Source organism: Curcuma longa, chromosome 11 (assembly GCF_044706935.1).
Source record: "Curcuma longa cultivar G26 ecotype Majalengka, Jawa Barat chromosome 11, ITB_CL_G26_1.1, whole genome shotgun sequence".
NCBI classification, from domain to species: domain Eukaryota; kingdom Viridiplantae; phylum Streptophyta; class Magnoliopsida; order Zingiberales; family Zingiberaceae; genus Curcuma; species Curcuma longa.
Genome location: NC_133871.1, coordinates 12,852,299 through 12,868,790, shown reverse-complemented (window position 1 = coordinate 12,868,790; position 16,492 = coordinate 12,852,299). Strand labels below are relative to the sequence as shown.

The 16,492-nt window shown below is 36.2% G+C and overlaps 3 protein-coding genes across 3 annotated transcripts; 2 read left to right on the top strand and 1 right to left on the bottom strand.

The window, feature by feature from the left end:
• Positions 1–104: 104 nt before the first annotated feature.
• LOC141841263 (uncharacterized) lies at positions 105–7,671 on the top strand. The gene is given in 15 exon segments (XM_074729411.1): positions 105–169; positions 171–519; positions 1,282–1,424; positions 1,724–1,840; positions 2,760–2,874; positions 3,415–3,475; positions 3,478–3,536; positions 4,035–4,130; positions 4,201–4,314; positions 5,444–5,512; positions 6,382–6,452; positions 6,556–6,649; positions 6,862–6,987; positions 7,072–7,161; positions 7,353–7,671. Coding segments are annotated over 15 exon segments (1,659 nt in total). The 5' UTR covers positions 105–113; the 3' UTR covers positions 7,452–7,671.
• A 360-nt stretch (positions 7,672–8,031) lies between these two features.
• Positions 8,032–13,862, bottom strand: LOC141841264 (aspartic proteinase-like). Its single transcript, XM_074729412.1, has 14 exons — positions 13,762–13,862; positions 11,665–12,024; positions 11,433–11,493; positions 11,035–11,129; positions 10,826–10,938; positions 10,563–10,731; positions 10,430–10,469; positions 10,283–10,347; positions 9,373–9,486; positions 9,228–9,292; positions 8,979–9,132; positions 8,766–8,885; positions 8,451–8,539; positions 8,032–8,336 (listed from the first exon to the last, which is right to left on the bottom strand). Exons 2-14 carry the CDS (start codon positions 12,007–12,009, stop codon positions 8,252–8,254), a joined length of 1,515 nt encoding a protein of 504 aa, XP_074585513.1. The 5' UTR covers positions 12,010–12,024; positions 13,762–13,862; the 3' UTR covers positions 8,032–8,251.
• A 374-nt stretch (positions 13,863–14,236) lies between these two features.
• On the top strand, positions 14,237–15,001 carry LOC141841274 (PRA1 family protein B5-like). Its single transcript, XM_074729422.1, has one exon. It carries the CDS (start codon positions 14,280–14,282, stop codon positions 14,874–14,876), a length of 597 nt encoding a protein of 198 aa, XP_074585523.1. The 5' UTR covers positions 14,237–14,279; the 3' UTR covers positions 14,877–15,001.
• Positions 15,002–16,492: the final 1,491 nt, after the last annotated feature.

Below are 16,492 nucleotides of genomic sequence, written 5' to 3'. Positions count from 1 at the left end.
AAGATATTTTCATGGTGAATGGACGAAATTACCCTCACATTTTAATATCTTTTGAGCGTCTGCCTTATCCTCCACGCTTCTTCAGGAAGAAGAGGAGTCGAGGCCTGCCCGGCATGAGCTCCTGCTGCTCCTGCATCGTCCCTCACCGCTCCGCTACCGCCTCCACCTCGATCGATCGCCTCATCCCCACGCCGATCGCTTCACCACCAGAGCCACTATCCCTTTCGGCGGCGCGTGCTTTTCGTTCGCCTCTCGTCGACGCACTGGAGATGCCGGACCCGCCCGATCGGAGTCCTCAAGGAAGCCAACGAAGTGGACGCTGGCGTTTCTGAGGGCGATCCGTCTCCAGAGGGGGGATTTCGAGAAGATGCTAGCGATGGGCTCGTCGCCAATGGCGTCGCGGGGGAGGCGAGCGAGGGCAGTTTGGATTTGGTTGTCAAGGATACCGTGCGGAGCAGGAGAAAGGCCGACGAGGATGAGGAAGAGTACGATAGGTACACTCTGCGCAGCGGAAGGGAGGTGTGTGCTCAATCCCCTTCTTTCCTTCTCGGTTAGTGCTTGAAACTGGGTTATTGGAATCGGTTCGAGGATTGGAATTGTGAATCAAAGAATTGGGAGGACAGAGACATTCTTTTTTGTTGTGGATTAAATTGTATTGATCAAAAGAATGATGAAACATAGAATTTTAGGTTAATGTAACTTAAGCAGAGGTGAGAAAAAAATCTAGTCCTGGTACGAGCAATCCCAAGGATACAACCTGATTTCCCTATACTTATTAGGAAACTTATATGTAGGTTCTCTTTACCATTGAGCATGAAAACTGAAATATGAAGACCATGAAAGTTTTTGTAAGAAACAAATGTCTCATCAACGTTGTTCCACATACACGATTTATGTATATGTCGTTATAGTAGTCTTAACTGTATTATCTTAGTTCTCTACTTCTGCTTTGACTAGTTGACTGACACAACGATGTTTTTGCTAAAATGTTCACAGAATTATATATGACTATTATACTAAACTAATTACTTATAGTCCAAATGAACATAGATGTTCCTCTATAATATGCATAACAATTTCTAATTCTTGCATGGATCCTGATTTGTTGCAGATGAGTCATGACAAAGATGAGACATTCCAGTTCATTGTTTTGTCTTATGGTCTTTTCCTTTTATCATTTTTTTTGCACTTTCCTTGAAAAAATCTCTTACCTATTATAAACTGATATTAATTCGTTTTTATAATTAAAAAATCTGACAAATTATCATCTTAAGATTGTAGGTATTTCAAGAGAAAGCCTACCTTGTTGGTGTTGAATGTAAAGGTTCTGAAGCAAACATTTTCAGCATCGAGGAGTCACTTAAAGAGCTTGCACAATTAGCTGATACTGCTGGACTGAAGGTTGTTGGCTCTACCTATCAAAAGTAAGTTCCCTTTGTGCCCTACAGTACATGATTTAGTGGATAGGCTAAATGAATTTCTTTTTCTGTTGGAATCTTTATAGAGCTGTTACATTTGTCTCCTTTTCTATTCTCAACATAATATTCTATTTTTCATTATTCTGATATTACACTAATGTGGTGTGTACTCTCATGATATGCTGACTTTTCATGGTTTCTGTTCTTAGGATATGTGGTATGTGAGTGCCAAATTTTCAGTAGTTTTTAGAGTAATTTGAAGATAACTTTGATTTTAGTTGGGTATTCTGATTGTTTTTCTTTAGGCTTGCCAATCCCAATCCTAGGACTTATATTGGCTCCGGAAAGGTTGCTGAAATCAAGAGTGCAATTCACGCACTTGATGTTGAAACTGTAATATTTGATGATGAGTTGTCAGCAGGGTAAGTTTCATTTGATTTTATTGCTTTTCTAGCTAGCAATGCATTCTCTATGTCAGTTTGCATAGTGAGTTACTGTTTGAAAAATTGAAATCCTAAAATAGTTGCAAAAGGCAAAAAAGTTATGGTGAGGACTGAGGAATTAAAGGGTGCCCTTTATTTTCAAACTCATCAAAAGAGCCCCCCTTTGATTATTATGAAAGAGGTGCTCCATCACCAATAGCTCCATTATATCCTTCTTTTATCCATTTATTGAAAATTGAAAAAATTTCATTGAAGCTATTTACTTTTGCCAATTTAGCAAAATTAAGCATTTTCATTGAAATTGTTCATTTTTGTTAGTTTGTAAATTTCATATGTAAATTGTGATATATCCTTGTTAATTAATGTACAAATATTCTCATGTAGAAGAGTTAGAGGAGAAACTAAAATGATTTTTGCTTCAAATTAGTAAAACTGAATATTTTCATTGAAATTGTTCACTTTTCAATAACTCAGGATAAAAAGGGGTATAATAGGTCTATTACAAGTGATGTGGTGCCCCATTTAATGATTTTGAAAATAAGGACTGCTCTTTTGATTTTTGCCAACTTTTCTGTAGTTAATTTTCTCTTAGTAGCTAATTCTTACCATCAATAGATTTGGGTTGGGATGTTGCTCTAATACATTGGTCAAAATAAGCATTCCAGTGTTCCTGTTTTTTTTTTTTACTTTTCGTTCTAATACATTGGCATTTAACAAGCATGAGAGGTTGCAATATAATGAAGAATACATGATACATAAAAAGTTCCATAGGGTATCCTTCTAGCTCTTCTTGATGCAACTTGTGTGCCATTCTATCGGCAATAATAGCTATGATTCATCAAGAATTTGTAGATGTTACTAACTTTTAGTCTTGGTATCATGGACATTATGCTTCTAGACAACTCCGCAACTTGGAGAAAGCACTTGGTGGGGATGTTCGTGTATGTGATCGAACTGCTCTGATTCTTGATATCTTTAATCAAAGGGCTGCTACTCATGAAGCAGCTTTGCAGGCACGTACTCAGGCTCTTACCTGTACTTATTTGGGTTACATGGAGGTTGAAATGATAGCTTTATTTGGTCATTTTTGAATCAGTTTGATTCCTGTACATTAGATCGTGTGTTGCTCATCTCATGGTGGTCTAGAAAAAATATCAGTCCTATGTAGGTTGACCATGAGATATGTTGTCCAAGGAGTCTTACTAATGTAAGCAGCAACATATTCAATCAAACGACTGTTAACTTCTGTTTCAAGTCTGGAAGATTCTAAAAACCATGCAATGAATCTTGGTATCTACTGAAATTACAATCAAGCATAAAAGGAAAAAATATAAACAAAAATATTCTTTGATACTGCAATCGTCACTGCTCTCTTGTTACAATATGGCTCTTTGAGTTTATGCCCTTGTTACTTTTTCAAATTTCTTGTATGCTAACTCTATACCTCCAAAGCTCAACTTTTTGGAGTCATGGCATATATTGTCTTCAGTAGCAAAATGTATACGATTGGCTTTTGGTTTTTGTACTAATAGGATTTGTTTTTGTATTTCTAGGTTTCTTTAGCACAGATGGAGTACCAACTTCCCAGGTTAACAAAAATGTGGACTCACCTTGAATAGTTAAGGGAATGGGAGAGAAACAAATTGAAGTGGACAAGCGTATCTTACGTACACAAGTCAGTTTTAAATAAGTTGCTGCTTCCATTTTACTTTGCTGCAGAGTATTAAACATGTGATTCAAACTAGCTACATAAATTGGAAGCATAAAGATACTAGAATATTTAGTGCAATTGCTCAATCAAGGACTTCAAGAATCTTCAGTAATCAATCTGTCTGTCCTTTCTGGACAATGGCCACAGTAACAATATTTTCGACTTTTCTTCTTGAATTGCCAGATAGTTACTTCAATTGTAGGCTCAAACTGGTATGATAATCCAATGTTTTCTCGTCTAACTCTGAGCTGATGCAAGTTTACTTACTTTCTTTTTCACATCTACTAATGCGACTTCAGAAACTAGTTTGATGAGTACCAGTTTAAATTTTTTGGATTCTAACATGTAATTTTCTGGTTCTTGACTTTTTTTAATTGGCTGCATCAAAATTTGTTGCGCCTTAAATGGTTGTAAACTGAGAATTGTAATCTTGATTTCATTTGTACAACATATATGATGCAGATTAGTGCATTGAGAAAAGAATTGGAATCTGTACGGCAACATCGAAAGCAATATCGTAATCGTCGTCTATCAGTACCTGTTCCTGTTGTGTCCCTGGTAATGACAGATGAATAATTTGTTTATCGTAACTATTAGGTGACAAAAGACTGAGATTGTTAGTATCTAGGTTGGCTATACAAATGCTGGCAAAAGTACGCTCTTGAATCGGCTGACTGGTGCTGATGTCCTTGCTGAAGATCAGCTCTTTGCGACACTAGATCCAACTACCAGAAGGGTGCAGGTACTGCCTTTAATAGTTGCCTTAAACTAGGCATTTAGTCTGATGATGCTCCAATTTGTTTAGAATATGTGTCACGTGATTTTACTGCTTAAAGCATCTTAAGTAAAGAATAAAATACAAGGAAAAAATTATGACTAAACAAGGACACTGCATGATCTCTATAATCTATACCGTTCAGATACACCCTTATGACTCATCCTCAACAAGTGACTCATCAATCCACCAGTTTTTTCATCCACTAATAAGCTATGTTATGCTTTATGTCCACCATGCCCTTATCTAGGATAATGAATCTGGCCAACCACCATTTTAAAGGAGTGCCAACATTTTTAGCAATAAAAAATTACCTTGTTATACATCAAGAATAATTTAAATTATTCTACAACTTTACGTATTAAAATTACCTTGAAATAATATCACCATATAAGACAATCAAGTAAAATAAATATATTCTGCATAAACAATCCTCATGTATAATAGCTAATATTATTTATTAACAAAAGGAAAACCACTAGAAGTTGACAAGATATCATGAGCAAGGCAAGTAAAAGAGAAACAAGGATTATCAAAGTTCTCTATGAGAATTGGTACACCAAATTAACTTTATCCACATATAAGCTATCCTCAACCTAACTCAACTTCCAGAATAGAACCAATGGATTGGCAACTCTTACAGCCTCACCTGCAAGACTGAACCACCATACTACTCATCACCCATACTACTCCCATACTACTCAACTCCCAAATCCCTCTCTTCCAGTCCAAACAATACAACCCAGAAGTTTAAACCTCATGCATCCACTCGATAATCTGCACCATAACACCATCTTTTATCATCTTCTCCACAAGTGTGGTTTACACGCATTAAGTCCTCACCCACTAACCCCTAATTAATCTGGAAATATAAAAAATTTAAAGGCTTAACTCTCACCTACTATGCAGATTTTTTTTGTTGTTGATTAAAATTCTTATTTGGTAATTTAATTCATGTCATTTATTTGTAATATTATTGATATATTCCATTGTTTGCAACTTTCTTCTGATAGAAGCTGGAAGATTGACTGTCTGGCATTTTGTTTTAGTTCAGGGACAATTCCAAAATAATATACATGTTTGAAATGTTCAACAGATGAGAAATGGAAAAGAGTTCCTTTTGACTGATACAGTGGGTTTCATTCAGAAGCTGCCTACTATGTTGGTATGCTCTTTGTGAATCTTTCTTGTTAAAAAATGATTTTCTTCAAAATTTCGAGTTATGCAATGACACAGTTGCAAACATATAATATCATACTGAAGCATCATCTCTTGGGATAAAAACAAACATTGGACCTCTCTGTAAATATGGATTCTGAGATACATGATTCTTAGTTAATGCTAATACTAGAGATATGATGCAGGCAATATATGTTTCAAGAAATTTGATTGTAATAAAGATCTTTGTGGAATGGTGGTGTGGTGTGGATCACATTAGTAATATTGCTATGTAGTAATACAGGGCATCAACTGCTTTGTCCTATACTGTAAAAAATGATTTGCTGGATCCAAAATCGGTGTTAAACTCTTTGCACCAGATGGACAGGCAGTGTCTCACTATCATTGAAAGAAAAAATCATGCTAGGAAATGAAAGGGCTTAGAAACATAAAATTCACATAGTTTGAACTGCCAGTGAGGAGTTGAATGATGTTGAATTGATGAGGAGGGATATGGCACAACAAAGGGTTAAATCATTTACTGATGTTTAATTCATGAAATTGCCTATGAACACTTGAGCAGAAGGCTATCTAGCAAAATACCTAAACCTTCAGGAAGTTGATCCAGAGCACAACCACCAATCCTATGCCTCCATTCACATTGCACAACCATTTGATTTATTATTATTTTATCTGATGAAGGTATAATTTTATCGCATATTAGTAATATAACTTTGCATACAGTTCAATGGGGTGGGGTAGATCCATATAATTGACCCCTGAATAGTTGGGACTAACATGTCTTCTCCATGTTGATCGTGATCCTCCGACTTAACATATCAATAACCTTAATCCAAAGTTCCTTTTATCTCACAGGTAGCTGCATTTAGAGCAACACTAGAGGAAATATCTGAGTCATCCCTTATAGTGCATGTAGTGGACATCAGGTACAACTGTAGCTTATATTGTAGTTTCTGTCTGTTTTTTCATTTGAGAACTCTATCTAATAGTTTATCGTGGATAATATCATGCTGTTGTTATGAATTACAGCCATCCCCTAGCTAATCAACAGATTGATGCTGTTAATAAAGTACTTCAGGAATTGGATGTGACCTCAATACCAAAGTTAATTGTGTGGAATAAGGTATGGCTATATCTCTCATTTATTGTGACAATTATTTTGTTCTCAGGCACAGTAATTGTATTAGCTCTTGCTTTTCCTAGTTGGGCATGATTCCTCTTCCTTTTATAATGTCTACTTTGATAGAGAATATATAGATGGTATTCAGCGAAATGCTCTGTAACTAAGAGTACTTTGGAACTAGGCTACACTGAGATGTTTTATGTTTATTACAGATCGACAAGGCCAGTGGTCCTGACAGATTAAAATCAGAAGCAGAAAAAATAGGTGCAGTATGCATATCAGCGTATAATGGTGATGGGTTGGAGCAATTCTGCAGTGCGGTTCAAGCAAAGCTGAAGGTATCATTCTGCTTCCATATAATCTTTATGAGAATTGTGTACTCCAAGTTGCTTTCCCCCTGAACTCTATATTTATTTTGATAGGACTCATTGGTTCCTGTGGAAGCTTTGATTCCTTACGAAAAAGGCGAGCTCCTTAACTCGATACATCAGGTTGGACTGGTAGAGAGAACTGTAAGTATACAACATGCTTTCTTTTATAAATGATGTTGAACTGATATCCACGTTAAGAAATATTTGGCACCCATAGTTGACATGCCAGTAAATTATTCTAGATTCATGAATTCCCTCTGAACAATACTTATCAAGTGAGTTTGCTTGTATTTTAATTCCTAAAAGTTACATAATCCATTCTTATGATGAAGGAATACAAGGAGAATGGGACCTTGGTGATAGCACATGTTCCTCTTCCACTTGCAAGGCTACTAACTCCAATGAGGCAACTAATCGCTGCACCACAATGATTCTCTTATAATCTGTTATAATCTTATGGTAGTTTTTATATTCTTCTATTTAGTTATATTCGTTCTATACATTCTCAGTAATAAAAAAAATTTGATAATGTAATTAAGACTGTAAGAGGATTAAGTTACATTTTCCTCGGCGTTTTGTAAATTGATTTCTGTGTCCTCCATTGTTCATATTAGATTCAGATTATATCCTTCACTTTTTTTGTCCGAGCAATTTCCTGTGTCCATTTTATACATTAGAATCAGATTCTACCAGTTATAATTTTGGTTCAAATGTTTGCAAATCAAGCATTTTGTTCTGGTATGATAATCACAAGATGAAAGCTTTCTTTAATGTATTAAAAATAATCTAGAATTTGGATATAGCATTATATAGCAGAAATGACTGCTTCTGTTCTCTGTGCCATTGCAAACCATGACATTGTTTAAGATGTTCTAAACATTATTCAAACCTAAATACTCACTGCAAAACTGCTCCAACAAGATCATATACAGATTGAGAAAAAGCAGTTTGGATCAGAATTTCAATTTCTCTAAACATGAAAAGAAAGAAAGGATAATTCAACCAGCCATGTAAAGTATGAATCCGTATAACTTAATTGCTACAAACTTCTAGATATACAGAAACATGTTTGTACAATATCTCGTACTTAGCAACCTAACCAACATTTGTCTATCTCATTTTCTTGAATACGTATTTATATACATAAGGCTAGTTGCTGCGATGCAATCATGGCCCATAGTTAGGGTACAAATAATATAGAGAGGGAGGGCACATGAAACTACTTAACCTCTTAAGCACTCTCAGCAAATCCTATTTTGTTGTCACCAAAATCAAATATGGTGTGATAAGCGCCCATGAAAACATCTCCAAGAATCCTGCACAAAAGAGCTTGCCATAAGAATCTGTTGATGATTGATCTCCAAACATGGATTACTATCTCATAATTGGAAATTGAGATGAATTAAAATAAAAAAGAGAAAAAAAAGTACCAGAGAGGACCCTGTGCAGAAGGCACATCAAATGCCATAAAGCCACTTAAACATACAGCTGTGCCTTGTTGTTCAACTTTTAGAACATACTGCAGATGAAACATGAGAGAGCAGCAATTAGCTGTGTTCAGAACAATGTAGCCAAAAATGAAAATAAAATAAAAGTAATTTCTAGGCTAACATATTTGGCAAGACAGAATGAGACGAAGTCCTTAGGGTGGAATTAAAAGGCAGAGGAACCTCTCTTTAGATCGACAAAAGAAACTTATGAAGTAGCTAACTGAGACTTAATAGATGGATACATAAGTGCCATACCTGCTCAGGAGTTAGACTAAACATTCTACTTCCAATTGTAAATGCGATATTTGGCATGCTTCCAATCTGATCACAACCAACAGTTGATTCTCCTAAAGGGTTTGGCAGCCGTTCACAGAGCTGGAGAAACCATTAAGAAGTCATGCGAAAATTTGAAAGCATCCAAAATGATATCAAAATGAAGAGACTACTCTAATAGTCTAGTAAACAAACCTGGTTTACATAGGCTAGTATGCGTTCTTTAGATTGATTCTTTCGTAGCTGGTTTTCAATCCATACCACAGCCATCTCACAGGCAGTACATAGAACGTTGCCGTTAGCAGATGCTTCTCTCTTTTCTTTTTCAACCACAGATTGGATATCAGTGCTGCAAAATTCATTAAATATAAACTAACAGACAGAAAATCATCAAACTACTTGGCAAAATTTTGATAAGTTTGGAACACATTGTGCTTAACAAACCTAACATATTGAGAGCCATCGAAAATACACAGGCCTATTTGTTTGCAAATTTTTTCTGGTCGTGTCTGCAAACAAACATACTCATGTTCATAAAGCTTTACAGGTATGAACGCTCAAAGGAAGTGGCAAAGAATAAAGAAAAAACCTGTGCTATCAACAACTCGAGTATCAATTCTCCATATTCTTTAACAATTTCTTTACATTCTGTGCTAACAATTCCTTCTGCACCTATGGCATGATTGACCTGCGCTATTACGGTCTAAAGCAATAGAAAGAGACAATGTTAAATATTAATCATTTTAACTAAGTAGCAAAAAAATGATGAATGGTCCATACACACTCTTAACTTCTATTGCTCTAGGACTTCATCTAGACATTTGACAAAAGTATGCTGCATGATATTGGCTTTCATATGCCAGCAACCAAATCAGAAAAGTTGAAAATAAATGGCATTAATTTCACAAGTGAATGATCTTATCTACAGTTGGGCGCAGTCAAAGCCAGATCTATAAATTTTTTAAGAAACAAGCTTGAACATAAAAATGTGAGTCAAATTAATATCGACTCAGCTTGAGGTCATTTGGTTATCTAATGAACAAACTTGAACACAGTGGCTTGTTTACAGCCCCAGTTGTACAGGACATTACAGGAGGCGTATCCAACAACCACAGTTAGGTGCAAGTTTGTCAGGAAGGGCATGTTATTCAAGGTAAAGGCATACAACACAATCGAGGAAGTAGAAGATGGTTCATACAAAAAGAGGATAAGGTATACCCTCCTGGTTCACATGATTATATCTGTTGAACAATTAAGCTTATCACAGAAAGGAATTGCCACAATGAGATCCAATAAAGATAAAAATAGTGCAAGCATTTTCACAAAACTGAAAGACAAACCAGAAACATGAAAACATTGTCTGTGCCAGAAAACAATCGTCGACTTGTTATTACCATTGAACAAGCATGAAAAATTTATTTTGCAAGCAACAAACATGTATCCTAAAAAATATTAGAGCATCTAAAGCAACTTCCAACATTTAAAGCTCGAAAACATACAGTGGGACCAGCAAGCAATGAAGTTCCAGAATCCACGATAGCAGCACAACCTCCAGAACAGTAGCCTAGAATTTTTTTTTTTTTCCAAAACATCAAGAAGCAAGAAATTTCAGCATATAGTATTTATTTGAAGGAAGTGCATTATACCAGTAGATTCTCCAGCAATCAGAAAATCACCCATCTCAAACTGATACAAACAAGCCAAATGAGTCAAAAAGAATGTAGAGGAGGACCAGGAGTTTACTATAACTATTTTCCTTCAGTTACATATTTCTTCTACCTGCCAATATCCTTTTCGTGTAACAGGAACATAAGTATGATTTCCCTTGTAATGATTTGGATCAACACCTCCAAACACAAGTTCCCCGCCATTTGCATCATCAGCATTCCTATTAAGCCAGAAAGAAAAGATCTCCTTCTCAATAAGACCCTGCTTGAGCATGGTAGACCTGCAAAGTGCAGACAATAATACCAGTAATGCTTAATGTTAGGAACACATTTGCAATCTCCTTGTACCTGACAGTGACATAAAGAAAACCATACCATAGGGGCGGTGCATTTTCAACTGATATTTCTTGAAAACCAAGGCCGACAATTCCATCAAACTTAGCCAGCAAGAATGTTGGACCAACTTCTCTAGTTGTCTCAATGAAAATCTGCAAGAGGATAAATAGATATTTAGGTTGGAAATTTAAGATGCAAAGGATAAATGACTTCAGTTGATGAAGATATATAGAGAGGAAATGACCTACTTGATCTTTGGCAACTACTTCACCAACTAGTACATTGTCCTTGCTAAAGAAGCCAGAAATTATCCCAGAACCATAAGTTATTTTACATGATTTTCCTGGTAAGAAAAGCAATACAACCTAGATTATTTTTTCATACAAATAAAAGGAAAACAAAGAATTGCATTGCCTAACAAAATTATAACAGAAACTGAACATATGACAGAAATATGACATGTTGGTTATATATTGGCCGGGTAGAGCTTGGATTTTGAATATTAGTAACAATACTCATCATCAAATAAGCAACAAGCCATAGAAAAAAAAAGAGGCTGGAAGAGAAATTGTAGGCCAGTTGTGTTAGAAAGCTAGTGATAAATAATGCAGCACGAGCTCAAAATGTGCACAGACTAGAAGTATACCATCCTTTGTGTAAGTGCTTGATTTGCCTGCCTTGTACTTATGGTGAAAATAACAGGAAAGCTGCAAAGACATTAGCTTTCATAAACTTAGTCCACACTTGATTTATAAAAAAATAAATTTACAAAAAAAAGCAAGCAGACAAAACATTCATTGGTGGGAGTGTGGCCTTTGGTTTCCTTCAAACAAAAAGAAGACATTCATGATTTGTCGAGGCTTGCATACAGAACTTACTGAGAAATAGCACTTGGATGATGGGACCCACAAGTTTGAACTTCCAGTGTCAAAGATGACTGTAAAGTTTTGTGGAGGCGAGCCAATACCAATGATGCCAAAGTATTGAGCATCCATGTAGTTCTTGAGGGATATTATGTCAATATCTGAATCACCAAGATTATGATGGATAGCATTATTTAGACTATCCATGTTCTGCTTTCTCACTAATCTAGCTGCATTCAGAGTGTCAAGGTCCAAGGACTTCTTATTCAGATTGATTCTCATTAAGCCATCTGATGAGGCACGGTGTAACAAGCAAGCAATCCAGAAAAAAATGCAACATAAATGATATTTCTGTGCCATTTTCAAAGAAATCGCCTGAATAAACAAGAAAACAGTAAAATTGTTGCATTAGCAACAACAAAGATAAAATAGATTACTGAGAAACATAAAGATACTTCCAAGATGACAAAGTAAATAGTAATCTTACCTGATGATGACATGATATTAAGAACTACAAACCAAGGACATAGAAAATATCAAAGCAAGAATAAGCAGCACATTTGGAACTTCTAGCTATTATGTTTCGCAAGAAAAAACTATTGTACAACTTATGGATCGGTACTGTATTGCAAAAATAAAGAAAGTTGTGCTTCTCAACCATGTGGGAGTTCTGCTAACAAGTACAAAATTACATTTTGTAACAAAATCCAAAAAATTCTCCTTTTATATCTTTGTTTTTCCAAATCCAAGACCTCCATGTACACCCCTCCCTATATGTCTAATCAAATTTCCACCAAGTATAAATTTGTAGGGTATACCTTTAATAATTTCATCTAACTTTTTTTTTTCAAGTATTCATTTGGATTGGATATTTTATCCAATTTGAGGAGCATGGATGATATAGTTAAATTGTCTATACCTATCTCTGTAGCCTTGTACTATCCATTTTGTTCGTGTAAGCAAGCCTTGTTTATACTCCGAATCATTATATCCACCAATTTTAATCCTTTTGATGAAGTTTTCTTTTATAATTGTTGACCTAATCCTATGAGCATATACTAGTTTCTTTTTCTTCATCATCTACAACTATGTGAAAACCTCATCTGCTTTACTCGATTAGAAAATCACTTAGCCCATTTTTTGCAAATTGAGGCACTTGGATGGTGAAGGCACCACAAACCATATGCAAATGACATTAAGATATGTGTTCAAGAGTTATTTAAGCACACTTTTACACTACCTCTAGATATGTATTCATGACGTCAAGATTTGTGCCCACCTCTTTACTTTGGGCTTTGGATGGCAATGGCCATTATTTTATTCCATCATACCATAAGTACAAGTCAGCACTCCACACTGCCTATCTCAATATCATACAACTATGAAAGTTTACCGCAACTAAAATTGATAACAAGTTACAAATAAGGCACTCATGAATCACAAGAACTTAATTTATCATGTATTTCAAAGTCAATCATGAATCTGCACTATTATCAAGATTCACATCAAACAGCACATAAAATAAATTCAGTTTGACCGTCAATCAAAATACAATGAATTTTCGAAAAGTAAGAATAAGTGGGGGAAAATCATAAGTATAAAATGATACCAGAGCATAATCTCAAAACTTGAAACTAAACCAGCGGAAAAAATAGAACTTGCACCAAAGCCTAGCCTTTCTTGGACAAGATCCAAAAACACGTGTATAAATGTTAAAAATACAAGTCATTCTATCATTCTAAATCGAATCGAAGTAAAACAGTGAATCACTAGGAAGAGGGAGGACAAAATTTATTTTCTATATTACCCCAAAAGGTCAGTTTATTTGAAAATGAAAAGTGTAGCTATAAGAATTCGGAGGTATCTTACAGATAAACAGCCAGTAGGAACCTTTTTCTCCTCCTAGTAGGGAGGAATCAATATAACAGTAACTACGAAAGAAACAACAACAATAACACAAGAAATTGATTTGTTTCCCCCCATCTAAGAAAGCGAAAAGTCTTTGGTAGTTAAGCTCCAAAAAGGATTCTGAACAAAGCATCGATATGATTTATGAACGACAAATCCGAAGAATTGCAACAGACAAGTGGAAGGAGGAGGATCATCCCATACCTTGCCGGAAGCTACGACCTAGATCGGAGATTCGGAGCGAGAGGCAGCAGCACAACTGCACGAGCAAGAAGATGGAAGAGTGACAGAGATCGGGTAGGTTACTCCACCGACGAGATCTTCAGAGCTACTTACCCGAATACTGTACCCACACTTGAATGAGACTGCTGGGAACGTTATTTTGGAAGGTAAACCGTGGGTAGATGTTGCATGCCGTAAGTCATACTCCTGGTCAATAACTCGGTCGATGGTGAATTGTTTATTTGTTATTTTCAAGAAAATAAATAAATTGTAATTTTCATTTTTTTTCTTCATTTAGTGTTTTATTAGGAATAAAATAAAAAATAGATGAATAAAATTTATTAATCTTCTTTATTTCATTCAATTATTTTATTTTTCAGCGGCTATAGTATAGGGTCCCACTTACGCCGTCCAATTAGGTTTCTTTCCGTGTTCGGGTCTTGCTTAAGTTGCCTTCTAGTTTCTTCGATTGAAAGTCGGCGACGGGGGGAAGAAATTCCATGGCTGGAGGCGGAGGAGCTTTCCACGCCTCGCCGTCCCGGCACTCTGCCTCCACCACCGCCAGCAACAGCGACCTCGTCTCCGGCATCAAGGAGCAGGGCAAGGCCCTGATCTCTTCCCAGCGCCCCTGGGCGCAGCTCGTCGACCCGGGCGCCCTCGCGCTCCCCGTCAACTCCGCCCTCGCCGCCGCCCGCTTCCGCCGCAACCTCGCCTACTTCCGCTCCAACTACGTCCTCTTGGTGCTCGCCGTGCTCGCCGTCTCCCTCCTCGGGCACCCCGGCGCCCTCGTCGCCCTCATCGCCCTCGCCGCCGCCTGGATATTCCTCTTCTTCGCCCGCGATCAGCCGATCCTCCTCTTCGGCCGATCCGTCGACAACGGGACCGTCCTCGGCGTTCTGTGCGTCGTCACGGTCGCCGCCCTCATCTTCTCCAGCGTCGGATCGACCGTATTCGGAGCGGTCGCAGTGGGGGCCGCCGTCGTCTGCCTCCACGCCGTGCTCCGCGGAACGGATGATCTCTTCCTCGACGAAGAAGAGGCGGCGAGCGGCGGATTGCTTCCGCCAGCAAAACCGGAGATCCCTCCTCGGATAGTGTGAATATTGCTTTCTAGGGTTCGAAAGGATCGATTTGAGACGAAGAATTGGGAAGTAGTTGCTCTTTTAATATCTCTATATCGAGAAAAGAACTTCGTGGATCATAAATTTTATTTTGTTTGAATTTATTTTTGCTTTTTAAAACAATTTGCTTGATCTTAAGCGGGCCGAACCATGCTTCACTGCCGCCCGTGCGGGCCGGTCACATCCAAAGTTGTTTTTCATACCGCATTTTCATGTAGTAGTGTATTAAATTGCTTTTCCCCCCTCCCCTGACACCGCACCCCCCTCTCCTCCTCTCTCTCTCTCCCATTCAAATGACCATTTTATCCTTTTTCTGTTTTTTAATTTTATTTTATTTATATATATATATTTTTTAATTTTAATTAATTTTAATTTAGTTTTATTTTTTAATTAATTTTGTTTATTATTTTTTCATTAATACTTATATATATATATTTTAATTTTATTTAATTTTTATTTAGTTTTATTTTTAAATTAATTTTGTTTATTATTTTTTTAAATTTTATTTAGTTTTATTTCTTTAATCAATTTTGTTTATTATTTTTTTATTTTATATAATTTTTAACGTAGGTCAAAATTTCTCTCTTTTTTAAATTACCTTCCTAATTCGATATTTAAATTATCCTCATCCAACTCTTGACACATATCAGAACCTTCTCTCCCTTTAAATCATCCTTCCCTCTAACCCTTGACACATAACATATGTCAGAATCTCTCATTCTTTTTAAATTACACATTCTTCAACCATTGACATCTGTCAAAACACTCATCAAAAAAATAAAACTAATAAAAAACTGATTAACAAAAAAAAAATCAATAAAAAAATAAAATTTAAAAAATAATAAATTGAAAAAAATACAAGTATTATGAAAAAAATAATAAATAAAATTATTTAAAAAATAAAATTTATATAAAATTGAAAAAAATATAATAAACAAAATTGATTAAAAAATAAAATTTATATAAAATTCTAAAAATAAAGTATTGATAAAAAATAATAAACAAAATTTATTAAAAAATAAAATTAAATAAAAATTGAAAAAAAATATAGTATTGATGAAAAAAATAATAAATTAAATTAATTAAAAAATAAAACTAAATAAAATTAAAAATATATGAGAGCTATTTTTAAATAAAATTAATTAAAAAATAAAATTAAATAAAAATTAAAAAATAAAGAAAAGGATAGGAATGTAATTTGAGAGGGAGAGAGAGGAGGTGGGGGGGGGGGGGGCGGGGGTGTGGTCAGGGGGGTGGGAAAAGCATGTCTCTTTTTATATATAAGAGTGATATCCTGTACAACGCTGCACAACTTCTGATATGTTTTGCGAAGTTGCCACTACCATCGAGGTCTTTGAAGTACACTGTCAACACATGAGCTCCGTCACGTGATCAACCAACCTCTCATCCTTGTCCATTGCAGTCGTGCCCTCTCCTAGCTCGACCTCCACTTTCACGAGCCTGTCGAGCAAACCGCTAGCCCTGTTGAGATGCTTCGCTCCAACCGCCTCCTTAACACCACCGCCATCGTCTCCTCACACTCCACGCTTCTCTATGGTCTTGATGTCCTTGTCTATGGCCTCCAGGACAAGTCC